The sequence below is a fragment of the Pteropus alecto genome, unplaced genomic scaffold (assembly GCF_000325575.1).
Source record: "Pteropus alecto unplaced genomic scaffold, ASM32557v1 scaffold21, whole genome shotgun sequence".
Classification (NCBI taxonomy): domain Eukaryota; kingdom Metazoa; phylum Chordata; class Mammalia; order Chiroptera; family Pteropodidae; genus Pteropus; species Pteropus alecto.
In genome coordinates, this window is record NW_006436282.1 from 27972421 (window position 1) to 27990886 (window position 18466).

The 18466-nt window shown below is 39.9% G+C and overlaps 2 protein-coding genes and 1 pseudogene across 5 annotated transcripts in view; 2 read left to right on the forward strand and 1 right to left on the reverse strand.

Annotated features, from left to right (window-relative positions):
* The window catches only part of IMMP2L (inner mitochondrial membrane peptidase subunit 2), a 696111-nt gene that overhangs the window by 350804 nt on the left and 326841 nt on the right, over positions 1–18466 (reverse strand). The window lies entirely within an intron of this gene.
* Positions 13622–13740, forward strand: LOC112479997 (annotated as a pseudogene).
* On the forward strand, positions 15734–18465 carry LRRN3 (leucine rich repeat neuronal 3; the record flags this gene model as incomplete). Its single annotated transcript, XM_006912073.3, has 1 exon — positions 15734–18465. A coding segment is annotated over exon 1 (2121 nt), but the record flags the coding sequence as incomplete, so codon positions are not given.

Here is an 18466-nt window from a genome sequence, read left to right on the forward strand (position 1 = left end):
AAGACTATTTAGGGAAACACAGCCTTCTGTAAGTATAATTTTCTAGCACAGATTCTTTCGTCCAATTCAGGCTTCATCAAAGTCACCAACATCACAGACTGTTGACGTACTGACTGTTTTCCATTCAGTCACTATCACGGGGCAACGAGCGAGGTCTGGCCTCCGGCCACATCAAACCAGTTTTCCAGGGGCCTTTTCTCAACCGTTACATTCGATTCCCTTAATGTTTTATTATTATTCCTCTTTTTGTTGTCATTATAGCATTTTACATTATTTTCGAAAGTTTGTGGCAATCCCAGATATTAAGAACGTACTAGGACCAAACGTACACAGTTTTCTGTGTTTTCCAAGTAGAAATACCACAAGCTTAAGAAAATAACCTGTATACCTTCTACCCTCACTACACTATGCTGCTACAGCAGACGTAACCTATAAAAATCAACTAAAAAGAACCACCTCGAGTGAAAAAAGGATATCTTAACCAAACACTGTCTTCATTGGCTGCCTCACGATGGATTTACTTGAGATATTATTATGAGGGTAGAGACTGGATTAGATGTACTTTTAAGATTTGATGTAAGCAATCTGTATTTAACTAAACCTTTTAAACATGCTAGCATTTACCACTGGCTTTTGTTACAGTTTTGTAGTCTCTCAAGTTAAATACACGCACGCATACACGCCCACACGCGCGTGCACACATACACCCTTACTTCTCAGTTTGCCAGTTTTATATTATCATTCAACATTCCATGCATACACACTTTTGTCAGGAACTCAGCATTCATCAGCAAAACTAAGGTCACAAATGAGTATCTTGTGCAGTAAATATTTTTTATAATGGCATTTTGGGAATTTATAATGAAAAATAATTGATATTCATTCATTCCGTTCATATTTATTTAACCAGCCAGGCGCTAGTCTAGCTAGGCATTGGAGACACAGCAGAGGACCAAACAGGAAACTGCTTTAATATAGTTAACATTCCAGTAGAGGTGGTGAGAGGAAGCAATAAACAAAAAAGGAGATAAATAATTCCTGGTGGCCTTGAATGCTAGTAAGAAAAACCGGACAGGCACAGTGCTTCAAAGTGGTGCCTGTGGCAAGGCGATCTATAAATAAGGCATCACCAAGTAGGAGAAGTAAAGCCAAATTAAAGAACAAATGTCGAAAATAACTTCAATACAATTTAACATGTTCTTTGCCATCCAAGTGATGAGACATTAACTTTAATGTCTTAATTAGGTTTTTTTTAATACCATTTAATTTTACTGTGCAAAAAAAAAAAAAAAGAAGAAGAAGAATATACAGCATTGAGTATGATTAGGAAGTAAGTCACTGGTGTGACTAATAAAGATGGCAATTAAGTCCACACGTTGTAACGTAAGGCTTTATGCGGCATACCTGACAGAGATGACTGATGACGAGCCACAGGTGGACCAAGCTCAGGGGCATCACTTCTCGGCCCTTTCACTTTGACCAATCACGGACCCTCTCTAGCCTCACCTATAAGGTGGGTACCTCAGCGCATGCCTGCAGGGTTACTGTGCGAACCAAATAAGGACATATACGAAAATTTAACAAAATTTTTGCAATGCAGCACATGACCGCTGCTACTTCGGTCACTTTCGTCATCTGATTTTATTGTTAAGTGAATGAAAACAGGAAATTAATAGAAATGACATGAACCTTAGAGAATGTTTGGCATTGGGACGACAGCAAAATACGCAAGATAGGTAAAGCCTCTAAAACCCTTTAGATATTGGAACTAAGTCTACATTAGAGCAAACGATGTTCTTTTTCTGATCTATGCTGCTCCATATAACTGAAAGGACTTATCCTTTAAAGAAAACCTCAACACTAGAATTTTTCTTCTCCATATTTTTCTTTATTCTGACAGCTTAGTTACTCTTCCCACACGGTAAGGATAGATTTCATTCACTGAAACAAAAGTAAACCTCCCAAGAAAGCCTGCACAGCACCAGGAATAACCACGAAGAAATATCTTACTAACCAACATCATGAATTACAATTAACGGAGATCAGGAAAAAATTTTATTATATCTGCAATTTAGATCTTAAACTCCAACTCCATAGTGGTTTAACTGAAACTTTACTTCATGGCTATACTTGAATTAAATATGTAAAACATAAATATAAAAAATATATAAGGTTAAAATACAAACAGCTCTTAAGCTTCAAAGAAAATTTCTCCATAATGTGAAACTTGTTGAATACTTCTTGACTGAGCAATGAGAAATAGTCCTACGACGGAAATTAATGGTAAATTAAATAACTTCACAACATAACTTTGTTTCAGGCACAGTGAAGAGTAAATTTAGGTGAATGTCTCAGATCAAACTTAAAGGATCCTAGATTTTGAATCATGCAACTGTGTGAAGAAAAAATTCCTTCTCGTACTCAAATCTATAATGTAAAACTACTTGCTTTCCTTAGCTTACACTGATAGTTTGGAACCTATTCCTAAATTATTTGTAGAGAGTTTATCTACTAAAAAAAATCATCCAAAGAGGTGATTTGTCACCTAATTTTCATTCAGTTCATATGTGAAATGAATAGCAGTCTTCTAGATGTTAAGTGGGTATAAATTTACAACCTTTTTTTCTTTTTAAAGAATCTCTTCTCCATATTAAGTTTTTAGAACAACCTTACCTTGACTGGTCCTCCAGCCATGTGCAACCTCAAAAAGAGATACTTAAGTGGGCATACTGCCCACGTTAGGAGTTAGCGAGGGCCTCTACTGCCCATTAATACAAAATTAAAATTGGGCGGGCATCACAAATTATACCACTTTCCATTTCAAAGAGACGGCATTTAGTCTTTTTTGTTTTTTACTTCTTCCTTTAACTTTGGTCCTTTCTATTCACCGCTTAAAAGCAACACACATTATTTTTATGTCGCTGTTTTGGGAATCTCATTTTTTTTTAAGTTGGTCATTATCCAGATGTAGCCTAAGCCTTACGTGGTAGAATAAGTCAAATACCACAGAAAACGTATTAAAGCAGAATTCATTGTAAAGCCTACCACAAGCAAGTGTAATGTGAATTGAGTCATGTCCTCTGCAGGGACAATAATTTTAAATGATTTCAAGGGGGTTTTAGGCATAAACTTCATGAGGTTGTCTACGTAAGACAGTCCTACATAATTAACCCTCCAAATAAAGAGCTACCTCAAAGTTCCTGTGACGTTCAGTGGCTGTAAGTTAGGTGACAGGAAGGAAACTCAGAGCTTTATCATGAAGATAGTACCTTTTATTTCCACGCATGAAATAAATAATAAAGCCTCGCTGACCTTCGGCGTATTAAGAACTAACCATCTGCCCCTTCAGACTTTCAAGGTACCAACCACCGTGTCAGGTTGCATTAATCACGTGTCACCAGCGTGTTGGGGAAGGAGCCCACAGCCTGTCCGGTAATGCGTTTCCTCACACTGAAAGGTGCACAAACGCACAAACACGCACGCAGACATGAAAACTGCCTCCATGTTTGTTTAGATGATTACTTTGAAACTCAAAACCGAAATTCAGGGTTTTTTTGTTTTTTTGTTTTTTTTTCAAGCTTTCAAAGGAGTTTATGCTGTTGTTCTGTTTTAAAAATCTTTCTAATACTCCCTGGAAACAAACATATAGCCATGTTGTTTTAAGCAGATGGTCAAGAGTACAGGAGGAAATCATAGAGCATGAAGGAAGTCTGGCACACTTTTCAAACAAAAACGGGCAAACAGTTCCACACTCATTAAAGTCCAGGCCACATCTGTATTATCAGCTCCCTCGGTGACAGTGACAGAAAAGCGTCATCCACGACTGGAGTCTCAGCGGCACGCTGGCCCGGGCCACACCTGAAACCTGCTGCTATGGCTTTCTCGTCTGTTCCTTGACCTTCGGAAATTTGATTTCGATTCCTTTCAAAACATCTTTTATTTTCACAATTCTTAGTAAAAATACAAAACGACAACGCCCGCGCTGCTGTTAAATGGCATGAAAATCAATATTCTATTATATGCATAAGAGAAACTGCACTCCCCAGAGCCCATCGCTTCTGAGTTCTATCAGAGGAATGTTCTTCTCTGAATGTAAATTGGAGTTTTCTGTAATAATCCTGCTCTTGAAATAGTCTTCATTTGCTATGTATCGTACACATCACTGAACTCCTGTTCACAGGCTTCCTTATTTTCTTCCTAAACCAACGACTTTCTGTTTGGCCAAACCGCGTTCATCGGGAGAACAAACGGGATGAAAATCTTTTTGCTGGCATCTTCTCACAGCAAACCTCTGCTAACAAAAACCATCTCTCTCCAGATGGATACAAAAGCATTTATTTTTACAACTAGCACAGAGCAAAACGTTGGGGGCTTTTGGACATAGATGCCATCACGCCCTCCCACGGCTGAGACCCTACAGAGAACACTGCTGGCGAGGGCAGAAAGCACAAGGTGGCCGCATGTGCCTAGAATCAACTCCGGCTGGAATCGCTGTTGATGTCCCACCTTTTAACTATACCAGGGAGACGGACGATCTTCAGGTGACTAAAAGAATGGAAACTTCAAAGACTGAGGTTAGGGGACCTGGCTGTCATCTAGTGTAGAAGAAAAGGCTTTTAAAATTGCTTGAATTATCTGGATAATTACCCTCAAATGCTTTCATCTGAAATGTAGGATAATTGGACGAGGCTCTACGTGAGACGGCCATTTGCAAACCACCGTTCTGCAAGACATCGTACAGGTATCTCTCCTGGCATTCAGTCGGGGGAGTTTGCTAAAGAAACTATCTCCAAATGTAGTTGGAAATGCTTTCGAAGATGAAAGGATTTCCACATCATTCCACTGCACCAGCCTTCCAAATAAATCGGAAGTAGACAATAAGAGTGAGCTTTTAGAAATCAAAAGGATCAAGGGAAAAAGGAAAGCATGTTTAGGAAGACTTCTTAGTCACCCACGTGAATTTTTTAAAATAGAAATCGATGCTAACTAAATCAATTACCCCAAACATCTACCAACAGAAATAAAAATTAGAGCAAAATCGGAAAGTTTAAACATAAGTTTAGTCAATCACACAGATTTTCTAAACAGACTAAAGGATCTCAGTATTCACAGGCACATGTGTGAATGCACAAACTTTTTATCAAAAGAATAATTATTTTTCTTATAAACATACATAAATTGTTCCTGACATCTAATTTTTAAAAAATCTCAAATTCTCTATGAATCTCTATGGGTCTTAAGAACCCTCCTATAGACTACTTCTGATCCTAGTAAAATTAGCACCCTATCCAATGTAAACATGTGAATAAACGTGATGAAAATATCATAAAATCTGTGTAAATTCTGTCAGTATGTGTCAGAATTATGTATACTTCCTTATACAAACATAATAGTATTATGTTTGTATAAGGAAGTATACTGAAGCAGTTTTGAGCTTGTTCATTTAAGGTTATCGTAAAAATTATGTAATTAGAGAGCATGAAGGCACCTCTGGTTTTAGAAACGAAGTTACTGAGGGTCATAAGGCATCTTCTAACTCTAGAGTCTGCATGCGTTCCCAATACCCTGTGCCAAAGTGCCGTAATCATCCCGATAGAGACCTACATAGCTCTCTTAAACCTGAAGCAAGTTTTCCATTATTCTGTCTCTTAATTTGGAAAATAAGATGATTCTGCTTCAGTCTAAGATGAGTGAATATTCAGGATAATGCATACGATGAGCACTCCCACCCACCGACGCCTACACATGGGACCACGTAAATGCTAAACAACAAGGAAATGATAAACAGGACATTAAGAAAAACAAACCAGGCAATCAAAACCTGCTGGCTCTCACACAACACGGAATGAAATACTGTTACGCTGTAGTATAGTCAAGTTCTCCAATACATGCAGTGATTCTCCTAGAAGAAACACAAGCATAGAGAGACAAGTTCTGGCTTAGAAATACCACTCGTTTGGCTAATCATGGACAAATATCATCTCTACAGATAATGCTATTAATGAAGTATTCAGTTGAGCAAAAACGATAATGAAAAATAAGTACAAATCAGAATTCATAGTGAGAAATGACACTATCAGAAGCTGGTGATTTATGAGTATACGGGAACCACTACGCCAATATGACACCCTCCTGAGACTGATTTCATTCCTCATTCTCTAAAAGCAAATTATAAACGAGGACTTTCTGCCTCACAAATTACCCTTCCTGAATGTAGCTGTTACAACTAACTAGCTTCCACAAATTTGATGGTTTGAGGAGCCACATTTAAAATTATTTTTAAAAAAAAAACAAAAAAACAATCCTGATCTTATTTTACTTTATCCCTTTGGATCTCTCCATGTAGCACAAGACTCAAATTCTGAAAACAGCAGAAGAAGAGAGATAAAGAGCCCAAGACTCCCTCGAAATCTGCCCAAATGATATTTTAAGATTCAGGAGAAAAAAAAGAATTGTGCTATTTAAGTTACTCCAAGTTTCTCTACAAGAAATTCACTGTGAGGCCTATATTTTAATCTAAGGAAGTGAGCTGAGCTTACTTGAGTTTCATGAGAGATGGAAATGGTATGTGACTTGTTCATGATCTTCACGAATGTTCCCTGTGTTCAAATGTAAGGTCTTGAACATGACAGAGACGCGGAATCATACCAAATGTTCCTTTTCATTTTCTTTTTTATATAGAACTATTTCTATCATAATGATAAGACTCTTATCTAGTTTTAGAATCTCAAAATATCTGATTTGAGAATCTGAAAATATCAGAATCAAAGAAATCATTCTCAATACAAGGGTACATATTACACACACTTTGGTGCATAAATACTGCACAACGACAAAAATAACTTTGCTCTAATACGCAGATTTATAATGGTGACTCAATAAGAAATCTCCATGGGATTTTCTAGGGCACAAACAACCAATTTGAAAACAGTAGTAACAATTTTGTCCAAACCCCATATTTTGTGGGTCTCTAAGACTCAGAAAATATGATTTATGTGAACCACATGGCAAAAACTGGGCCTAGAAATCAGGCTGTCTTAGTCTAGGTCGCCTTCTGCCACACTCAACTATCTTCCAGATGTCATCTGAGCAAAACTCTGAGAGAGAGAGACAGATGCCGGAAGCCACCACACCCAGGCAGTGGGAAGAAACACGCTTCTGAGAAGATACCAATAGAGTGGTGCCATGCTAACAGATATTTGAGAGGAAGTACAACTTTGCAGTAGTGAAAGAGAAACTGAGAGATAACTACAATTTTAAGTGTCTATTTGAGTAAAAATGGGTTCGAATAGGGCAGCACCGAACCAGGAGTGATTAGGAGGCTCCAGTGACAGGTGCTCGGGGGGAGACTTTTCTAGAGAAAGTGTAGAAGCAGAGAAAGGGAATTATTGATCGGCTGTAGCTTGAAGCCTAGATGGCTGTCCGTGACTAGTGGCCGTTTGGTTTCAATTTTGAAAGCTTGAGGCATTTACAGGCTTAGATTTTGGTTCGCCTGTGAAGGCCGCCATGGCATACGGCCACCTCAGTGTAAGGACCCCCTTGTTTAATCCATTTAACTGTGGTGAAGCCTGGACTTTAGAGACAAAATGAAAGGATCTGAATCTACATCTGAGGGAGGGTGAACTGGAATCTACATCTGAGGGAGGGTGAACTGGAAAGTCATTTAACCTCTTTGGCTTCATATGAAAAGCAAGGATAAGAATAGTGTCCACAAAAAGAGCTGACGTGAGCATTACCTGTGAGAACTCGCATAGGGCACGCGACCAGAGGCATGTGGGACACGTCTGCCACCGACATATCGGAGCACTTCCTTCTCCCCTGCCCCACTCCTTCCGCGGCTAACAGCCACCGTGGAGGCTGAGTACCGTCACACCACACCGTGCAAGGGGACAGGCCAGTCCAAATTCAGCCGAGGCCAAAGGAAATAGACCTAACCAGGACAGGCCTATAGATTGAGATGGTGCGGGGGAGAGAGCGGGGAGGAATTTGCCTTAGAAAGAATGCCTAAGGTTTCTCTGAATTTTCACTCCTCCAGGATGAACCACTTTGCATGAGCCATTTCACCTCTAAGGGCCTCTGTGACCTCAAATCTAAAAGAAAATGGGAGCAGATGGATGATTCAGAAACAGCTCTTTGGAGCCCAATCAGAGTCAGATGCTGTGGGCAGGAAGGCAGACCCGGGTACCAGCTAGATCTTTCCAGCTACCCGCCTCACCACACTCTCCTCCACCACCCCACCTCCTGTGCTACCCAGGAAAGAGCTTTCCCACGTTTGACTTATTGTGAATCTCGGTAGGACTTGATCTGAACAAACGGTGTCACAGCTGAAAGGAGGGTGAGAACCAATGGATCTTTATGCCCATTTACATCTAAAAACTAGGACACCAAAACTATGCTAAGCTTTATGATGCCAAATTTACTCAGCTGGGCTCAAACTTGAATATTACAAAAAATCCATATCTTTAAATTTAGCAAAAAAATCATAATGGGTATATTGTTCACATATCAATATTAATAGTTACTGACAACTCATTTTTGCTTCATTTACTCGATCAAGGGACCTAATCCAGGCAATTTGCTTACCCAGTGGTTAGTTTGCCTTAATTTGATAACTAAAGTAATTCTATTCTTCACTTACTATTGTGTAGATATAAATATAAAATGAAATAGGAATAACAGCAGATAATTAATCTGATAACATTGAGAAGCCCTGTAATGCCTAAAATCCACTGACCCTAATGAGTTAATAACATGTGACTAGAATACTGAATATAAACTTGTGATCAATTAAATGCAAAGGTTAACATCAGAGAAATCAGTTTCCCTATAGCTATTTTTTAGACATCTTTTTAAAAAAACTTTCGCGTTCACAGAATAGTATCATACACCTTAACAATCACAACCAATTTCTAAAGCTTAATGTTCGTTTATCTGAGGCACAGGAACGTGAAGGGCTCTGTCCGTCATCACAAAAGCATCTGATCAACCTGATCTATGTTTCATGATGAAAAGCAAAATGTCTTCCCCTTTATCAATCCTTTATTGACAGATGAATATTTTAAGATAGGATTCATTAAACTAGTCTAAATCGTCACCATTATCCATTTCCTGAAAGCTGACAGGCAAATTCGAAAAGTTAATTCATTTTGAATACCTGGAAAATAAATATTTCCCAAGGAAAAAAGAATAGCTTTTTATAGAAATGCAATTAGTATAATTCAAAAATACCTTTGGGATATGGAACCTTCAATTAGAACCGAAGAAAGACTGAATCTTACAATAAAGGAACACAAAGTCAGATAATGGGGAAATGGAATTTAAGTTCTTTATACAAATGAACTTAGCTAGCAATTTGCTATAGAAGAAAAGGAAAAAACTGGGCTTTACTGTAACCATGGCAACTTCCTATCTTCACCAATTTTTGAATTTAAGTCAAGTATCAAATGTTTCTCTTCTTCAGACTCTGTGGTTTTTCTAATACACGTAATGAGGTACAGGGAAGAAGCCACACTTCGTTCTTAAGCTGTAGCACTGTAAAGACCCATCTGAGAGAGAGCAGATTTTAAATCTTCTTACCCACGTGTTTCCCAGTATACTGCAGGTGATTTTCTGTAAGCGTCATAAAAGAACACAGAACACGCAGGTTGCTTCTGATGGATGGACGGAACTAAGCGGTCCCTCCTTTGTACATGCACAGAGCAGACCATGTACAGTCCTTTCACTGTAAAGGCAACTCTGCTATGCCTCGTACTCTGCTCCTTTGGTCACTGTGAACTTGGTAAGTGGATATATCATCTTATTTACTACTCACTTTCCAGTGAGTACAATTTGCCTTTGCCAAAAAGTAGGTGTCCAATCAATGCTTCATAAATGAAAAACAGATGCTTCATAAATGATGAGGCTAAAGAATGAAAATCTCTTTACCAAAGAAATGTAGCTTTTGCCCTAAGTTTCTACCTATAATTATATCCAGAAACAATTTCTGTTTTAGATTAAAGAGATCTCAAGTTACAAGTGTTCACAGGTGTGAAAAATATCGTTAAGGTATGAGACTTCTTAAAATCACTTTCTTTTAATGGCCTACACTGCAAGTTTTCTGCTGTTGGCCAGAGTATAATTATACATATTATATGTATAATTTAAATATATAAAATGTTTTAGATCTTTGACTCTCCCTCAGGCAAAAATCTATATGGGGGAGTTAATAAAAAAAATTAAAGATACTATAAAAAAAATTCAGAAAGCACAGAAGGACATATATATTAGGAAAATTCCACACCTTAAAATGCTTTTTAAATTTCTTTTTTTAATCATATGAATCAACCCATCAAAAAAAACCAAAAACAACAAAAAAAAACACCTTAAGTTAATTGCCAAATTATACTCTGCCAATAAATAGTTTTAATCTTTCAGTTTTCAAAAATCTTATGAAATAAAGAGATTAGAAATGAAAGCACAGTGACTGACACAGTAGGCCCTTCGGCAAATATTTACTGAAAGATTGAATGGAAGAACAAATGAAAGATAAGCTCTAATAAGGACTGACTTTGAACTTGTATGAGTCATTCATTTAAATCATTTAAAAGAGCCTTTATATAATACATTTCACAGGGACGTCAATTTTCATTCCTGGTGACATTTCATTAACATCATCTTCTGAACTTTAATAATATTCCATTATAATTTATTTTGCTTTAATATATGAAAGAGTCTATTGCCTTTAAAACTAAAAGGTACAAAAATACCTTCTAAAATACTTTTACATGAGAAAACGACTAAAAAGAACAGTAATTATGAGTTGGTTCTCGGCTCCTAAGAGCACAAGCACAGACATGAACACTCAGTCTAACAACAGGAAATCAGTTACCGAAACCATATCTGTCACCAACATGGACTTCCGTATGGCTTATCCGCCATATTTTAAGGAAGAAAATAAGCAAGATATTTTACCTACATGTTATCTACTTTGCACCCATCCATCCACTTACCCCTCCATCCAAACACAGTGTTTGTTGAAGGCTTATTATGCTCCAGGCCCTAGGCCAGCCTCCCGAGCACCTTCCCAAACAATAGCCCTAAAACCTGTAAAACGCAAGTTGAAATAGAGATTTTTTTGAAGTATATTCTTCCTACTCTTATTTTAGAAGGAAAAAACCCCAGCAAATTGATGGAGTACGGGAAATTATACAAGTCTATCAATAAGTGTGTATTTGAAGTTCTCTAAGGAAATTTTTTTTCTTTTACATTTCAAAGAATTTATTATTTTTTTTTAAATGTATTCAAAAAGGAGAAGTGGGAGAGGGCATAGGGGAGAGAGAGAATGAAAGTGGTTTTAGGGCATTAAAATTCTCAAAAAAGTAAAAATGGGGTTAAGCTGGCCAATTTTTATTTTTTAATGATATAATTATTTTTAAATGTAAAAAATATTATACAGATGCATATAAAAAAATATGTGAAAATCTATTCTAAAATCAATACCACCATTATAATGATTTAGCCCAAATTCCAAAATGGCCCACAGCAGAAACCACTTTCTCAGTGGTAAAGCTAAAACGTAGCTCGATAGAACGGCTATGTTTTTAAACTGGTGCCTGGAAAGCGAACTGTTTCCTGTTTTGCCAGTGTACGCTTTTGCAGTATGACTGTGATATTCCTACATTTTAACCATCAGACAGTAAGAAAAAAATTCTGTAAAAATCTGGGGGCAAGTGTTTTCCTTTTTCCCAACTGTTCTTAATTGCCAGTTACTTAAGAAGGAAAAGGAAAAGTCATTTTAATCACTATTCCATATGCAACACAAAGTATAAAAAGACACATTTGTGAGTTATCATTTAGCAAACACTTGTTTGATGAATGGAGGTACTGGGCTAGGTACTAATTAACCAAGCAAATGTACTAATTAAGCCAAAAGTGAGCTGAACATAGTCTCTAATTAGAAAGATCTCATAATCTAGTAAGGGAATAATAATCTAATAACCACATGTCTAGTAAGGCAATAATGTAATAATCTAATGTCTAGTAATAATCTAATAATCTAATGTCTAATATTTTATGTCCAGTAAAGGAAAAAAGAAATTTAAACAAATGATGATGACACAGATGAGGGGTGACCGAGAATAAATTCAGGAAGAACTCCCCATTACAGGGGAGACTTGGGGACCGAGGTCCCACCAAAGCCATGAGACTCAAGAGATCCAGATCCTGTGACAATATACTCTTTACTTAAGCAGATGTGCCAGGCTATCATTTCTGATGACAATGATCATTGAGAACTCTAGCCTGACGTCCCTGCCTCGGATTCTATATTCAAAAGCAAACTGCAAATTCGTAATTCGTACTTCCAAGTGCATTTTTTTTAAATGGAGGAAAAGCAATGACCGGCACATTGATGCATTTGGATTCTCTTGACAGTCATATTTTCCACTGCAATGTACCGGCATTTTGGTTTTGTCCCTTCTGTGTTTAGTTAATGTGAATCACACACTAGTCACTATCAGTCCCTATTAGATTAAAAAAATTAATTTTCTAAAGTTGGAAAACTGAAGACCAAAGAAACGCCAGCCCTGCTGAGAAGTAAAATCACACTACCATTTTTTGTTGTTAAAATTATTTCACTTGTTCTCTACCTATGCAATGCAACGTGTATTACTAGAAAGAGCTGCAGCCATGAAGGCAAAGGCTGGTTCGAATCCTGCCCCATCATTTATTAACTGTGGGATCTCAGGCAGACGGGTCTTAACACCCCTACCTAAAATATGGGAGTTAAAGTACTTCCCCGCCCATGTCACGAAGCCATTATTAACATAAAATAAACGGTGCCTAAGAAAGGGCTTTGAAACCCATAAAGTGCTAAGATTTAAGATATTATCATTGCCTTACTATCCTGCAGATGATCCGTGCCAAATAGTCCATTAGTGAAAGCACAGTAATCAGTTCCGAAGACACGAAAAAAAATCAATATTACAATAAAGAAAGCCACAATTTCCATGTCCCCTTTTGTGCTTCCAAACCAACCTGTCTTCCTCTAGACCTGGGGAAACGGAATTTGAATTTTTCACCCCTATAAGAACTCTCCTTATTTTCAAAAGCTTCCGGAATAAATCTAGTTCCAATGTGGTTGTTTCCGGCACATGGCTGTATCCATGATGAAAATCAGAAAAAAGTTTCTAATTAGATGTAGATGGGAACTTTTTAAAACACAAGAATAATTTCAAAATAAAACATGGCATCATTAGGTTAATGCCCCCCAGAAAGTTTCACCGTGAACGGTTCTAATCCTCTCAATAATATAGAGGAGGACAGAGCGGGTCTAACCTCTAACCGATTCAGGCAGAAGTTGCGACTTCTCAGTTCTCAGCAGAAATGTGTTTTGCACTTAGTACGTAGGCTTTCCCTTCACCCTGGGAAACAGAGGCGACACACTTCTGGGGCAGTGTTATTCGGGTGCCCCTCCCACGTGCGCCCACAGTGGCTCCGACTGCAGCCACCCGTTTATTTGTGATCCCCTCCTGACTGGAAAGGGACAGAGGGAAGAGACTGCCTCTGCGTCGGCTTTTTATCCACCAGCTATTAACCCAATAACTGGGACAGAGTGGGTGCCCATTAAAAGTTGACCGAATAAGTCTACGGCCATGCCACCCTGAACAAGCCCGATCCCGTCTGATCTCAGAAGCTAAGCAGGGTCCGGCCTGGTTAGTACTTGGATGGAAGACCACCTAGGAAGACCAGGTGCTGTAGGCGTGAAAAATAACAATCATAACAAATAAGGGATTGTAAACGGACACGGTCCTTGCAATCTAAGGGTTGCCTCACCTAAAAAAATATAAAAAGAAAGAAAAGAAAAAAAAAAGTTGACTGAATAAATTAAGGAATAAACTACAGCTATAACATTAGATTGACTTTTCTTTAAAGTCTAATGTTCTTTTGTGTTACATTCAAATTGCCTCCTTAGAGTTTCATAAGTCAGGTAACACATTCTGTGTAAGTAGTAGGTTCATGCGAGTTAAAGCAGCTCAATATCGAAATTAGGAAATTAAACAGACTGAGTTTAATCCTAAATTATATGTGGGAAAGATGAATAGACACACTAATTAATTAACAAAATTCATTTATTGTTTCATTGAAAACATTTCTTGAGCACCTTCTGTATTGTACTTCCCATGCCCAAAAGCCGGTGCTGCAAAGTCAGGCAGGCCTCATGCACTCAAGGGGGTGAGTGCCTGGCAAGGGAGAAAACTAGTCGATATTCTGGCAGAGCTGTGTGCTGGGGGCCACGCACTCAGCCACTAACTGCAGCTGGGGAGCGGGTACACAGAAGGCTTCTCAGAGAGGCGATGCTCAAACTGAGGTTTGAAAAAACTGCACGTTAACTTAAACAAATGGGCATCGTGGCAGAGAGAGGAGGATGAGGCGCCCACAGCTCCACGGCAGAGAGGAGGCTGCCCGCAGGGGAACAGAAGATGAGGAGCAACAGGGAGGACGAGGAGAGGGACCCGGATGGGGGGCGCTGGGGGTAAGGAGGGTTCAGGCATCTTCACTGAAGAAGGAGAGGGATTAGATTCTCTCCTCAAGGGACTTAGTCTACTTAAAACAGAGTAGGAGTAACAGCCGAAAGGTCTAGTTAAAAAAAAAAGAAAAAAATTAGATAAGCAAATAGATGAAGTAACGAAAAAAAGCAAAGCAAAGACACCTTTAATTCAGAGTAACTCAGTAGTGACCTGAACTTCGGGATCTGTTTTTTAGGCCAAATCACATCTCTTACGATAAAAGAAAAGGGGAAAATTGGGTGTGACTTTGAATTATAAATATTTTATAGTTTTGAAAAACAGGGATTTTTTTTTTTTACTAAAAAAAAAAGTTTCTCTCTCTCCATAGAGACCACATCTCCACACATATTTGTCTCCATCACTAACACACCCATCCGGTCCAGAGTCAGTTAACGAGGCCATCAGACATATCACTAGCGGGCAGAGGCGAAAGAACAGACAGCGTCCGCAATGAAGGCTGGCTCCGCAGACCGTCAGCGCTGGGAGCACAAAGCCCCAGGGGGGACGGTCAGCTGTGCTCCCCCCGCCCGACGCTGCCGGGCAGTGCGCAGCCGCAGTCCGGCTTTGGGAGTGTATTAATAAAAGCACTCAGGTATCGTAAGGATGCGGCACATATTAAAACCGCAACTTGATTTTGGGCTGCTTATTTTTATGGGATGAAGACATCGGTATGCATTTAAAAGAAGGAATATCTAAGTGCCTGTTTTACGGGATGTAACAAATTTACTTTTTCACTAGTAGTGACTAAAGGAATATAGGTTATTTTCAGGGAAAAATAAAACAGTCGAACATTAATCTGAATTTCAGTTTAGAACGGCAATATACAGGTACATTTATGGCAAGTCAGACTTAATCTCTTCCAAATACTGCAAAACCCAAGTCACTTTACACAGAGGTGACTGTGGAGACAAGTATGAATGAAGGCGGGAGACCCAGCTGGATACCATTAATTCTTCATTTCATGGTCCTCTCCCGGAAGCCCCAGAAACCACAAGCTAACGCATTTGATTTTAACTAAACAGTATTATTTATTTGTAACCTTTTAATTCTACTTCTCTAAGAGGAAAACAAAGTCATCACCATCAAAAGGTTTTCTTTTTTGCCCTGCAACTGTCAAAGAGAATGACAAATACAATAGACAATTACAAGGTACACACAAGTAAAACTTTGAAAGAAAAATTCTGGAGGCATGCTCATTACGTTTAACGTAACTTTGGTCTTCTACAGTTTCCATTTCTCAGCCTTTCCGATATGCGGTCCAATAACGATTAAGGAGAGTCTTAACAAGGCTAAAGTCACCAAAACATATTAAATTAACTGTAAATGCTGATAATATTATGAAATCATCATTAGTTAATGGATATTAATTGTGACATATTTTTTCCCCTTTAGACTAATTCTTCTTCTCTTTTCTTTTATATTGCATTTTCTTAGCGTTAGCATCATGTGGCCATTCCTGCAAGTACTGAACTAGCATGGGATCTGAATATTATACTCCTAAATAAATGAAGTGCTCAACTTCTCGTGACCGTCGATACACCCTCCATCTTCAGAATGCGTATCGGTACTTTGTCATAAAGAAGACAGTGACCTTCTTTCTTCCAATATGCATGACGTTTCTGGACAAGGCGATCGTGGCACTGGCCCTTATTTCCTTGAAGAAAACCTCTGCATTTCTACGGCATTTATCGTTTGACAAATGCGACAACTTTCCTTATCAATCAGCTCCCGCTGCACTCACTAGCGGGGACTGTGGAATCCTCAAGGGCCCGTTCAATTTCTGAGGACGAAAGCTAAGATGAAGGACATGCCACTCCGAATCCACGTGCTACTTGGCCTGGCTATCACTGCACTAGTACAAGCTGTAGATAAAAGGGCGGATTGCCCACAATTATGTACGTGTGAAATCAGGCCCTGGTTTACACCCCGATCCGCTTATATGGAAGCATCTACAGTGGACTGTAACGATTTAGGTCTTTTAAATTTCCCAGCCAGACTGCCCGCTGACACACAGATTCTGCTCCTACAGACTAACAACATTGCAAAAATTGAACACGCTGTAGACTTCCCAGTGAACCTTACTGGCCTGGACTTATCTCAAAACAATTTATCTTCAGTCACCAATATTAATGTAAAAAAGATGCCTCAGCTTCTTTCTGTGTACCTAGAGGAAAACAAACTCACGGAGCTGCCTGAAAAATGTCTGTCTGCGCTGAGCAACTTACAAGAACTCTACATTAATCACAACTTGCTTTCTGCAATTTCACCAGGAGCCTTCATTGGCCTACATAATCTTCTTCGGCTTCATCTCAATTCAAACAGATTGCAGGTGATCAACAGTAAGTGGTTTGACGCTCTCCCCAATCTGGAGGTTTTGATGATTGGGGAGAATCCAATCACTAGAATCAAAGACATGAACTTTAAGCCACTTACCAACCTTCGCAGCCTGGTTATAGCCGGGATAAACCTCACAGAAATCCCGGATAACGCCTTGGTTGGACTTGAAAACCTAGAGAGCATCTCTTTCTATGACAACAGGCTTAGGAAAGTGCCCCACGTTGCTCTTCAAAAAGTTGTAAACCTCAAATTTTTGGATCTCAATAAAAATCCCATTAACAGGATACGGCGGGGTGATTTCAGCAACATGCTACACTTAAAAGAGCTGGGGATCAACAATATGCCCGAGCTGATTTCCATCGACAGCCTTGCCGTGGATAACTTGCCGGATTTGAGAAAGATAGAAGCGACCAACAACCCGAGGCTGTCTTTCGTCCACCCGAACGCGTTTTCCAGGCTGCCCAGGCTGGAATCGCTCATGCTGAACAGCAACGCGCTGCGCGCCCTGTACCGCGGCACCGTGGACGCCCTGCCCGGCCTCAAGGAGATCAGCCTGCACAGCAACCCCATCCGGTGCGACTGCGTCGTCCGCTGGATGAACATGAACAAGACGGACGTCCGCTTCATGGAGCCCGAGTCGCTGTTTTGCGTGGACCCGCCTGAGTTCCAAGGCCAGAATGTTCGCCAGGTGCACTTCCGGGACATGATGGACATCTGCCTCCCTCTCATCGCGCCCGAGAGCTTCCCTCCCAGCCTGGACCTGGAGGCCGGGGGCCACGCTTCCGTGCACTGCAGAGCCACCGCCGAGCCCCAGCCCGAAATCTACTGGACCTCGCCCTCCGGCCAGAAGCTCCTGCCCGGTACTCGGACGGACAAGTTCTACGTGCATCCCGAAGGCACGCTGGACATAAGCAGCATCACCCTGACAGAAGGGGGTCTGTACACCTGTATCGCAACCAACCTGGTCGGCGCTGACCTGAAGTCTGTCCTGATCACCGTGGATGGTTCTTTCCCCCAGGACAACGATGGATCCTTAAATATTAAGATAAAAGACATTCAGGCCAATTCAGTTCTGGTGTCTTGGAAAGCGAGTTCTAAGATTCTCAAATCCAGTGTGAAGTGGACAGCCTTTGTCACGTCGGAAAATGCCCGAGCTGCCCAAAGTGCCCGGATACCATCGGACGTCAAGGTGTATAATCTCACTCGTCTGAACCCATCCACGGAGTATAACATTTGCATCGATATCCCCACCATCTACCAGAAAAATAGAAAACGATGTGTCAATGTCACCACGAAAGGTTTGGACCCCGATCGAGAAGAATATGGAACGAGTAACACCACAGCATTTCTGGCCTGCCTGGGAGGCTTCCTGGGGATTATCGGTGTGATAGGGCTTTTCAGCTGCCTCTCTCAAAGAGTGAACTGTGGTGGCGGTCGTGGCTACGTGAGGAATTACTTACAGAAACCAGCCTTTGCGTTCAGCGAGCTTTATCCTCCTCTGATTCACCTCTGGGAAGCAGGCAAAGAGAAAAGTACAGCACTGGACGTGAGAGCAACTGTTATAGGCGTGCCGACGAACATGA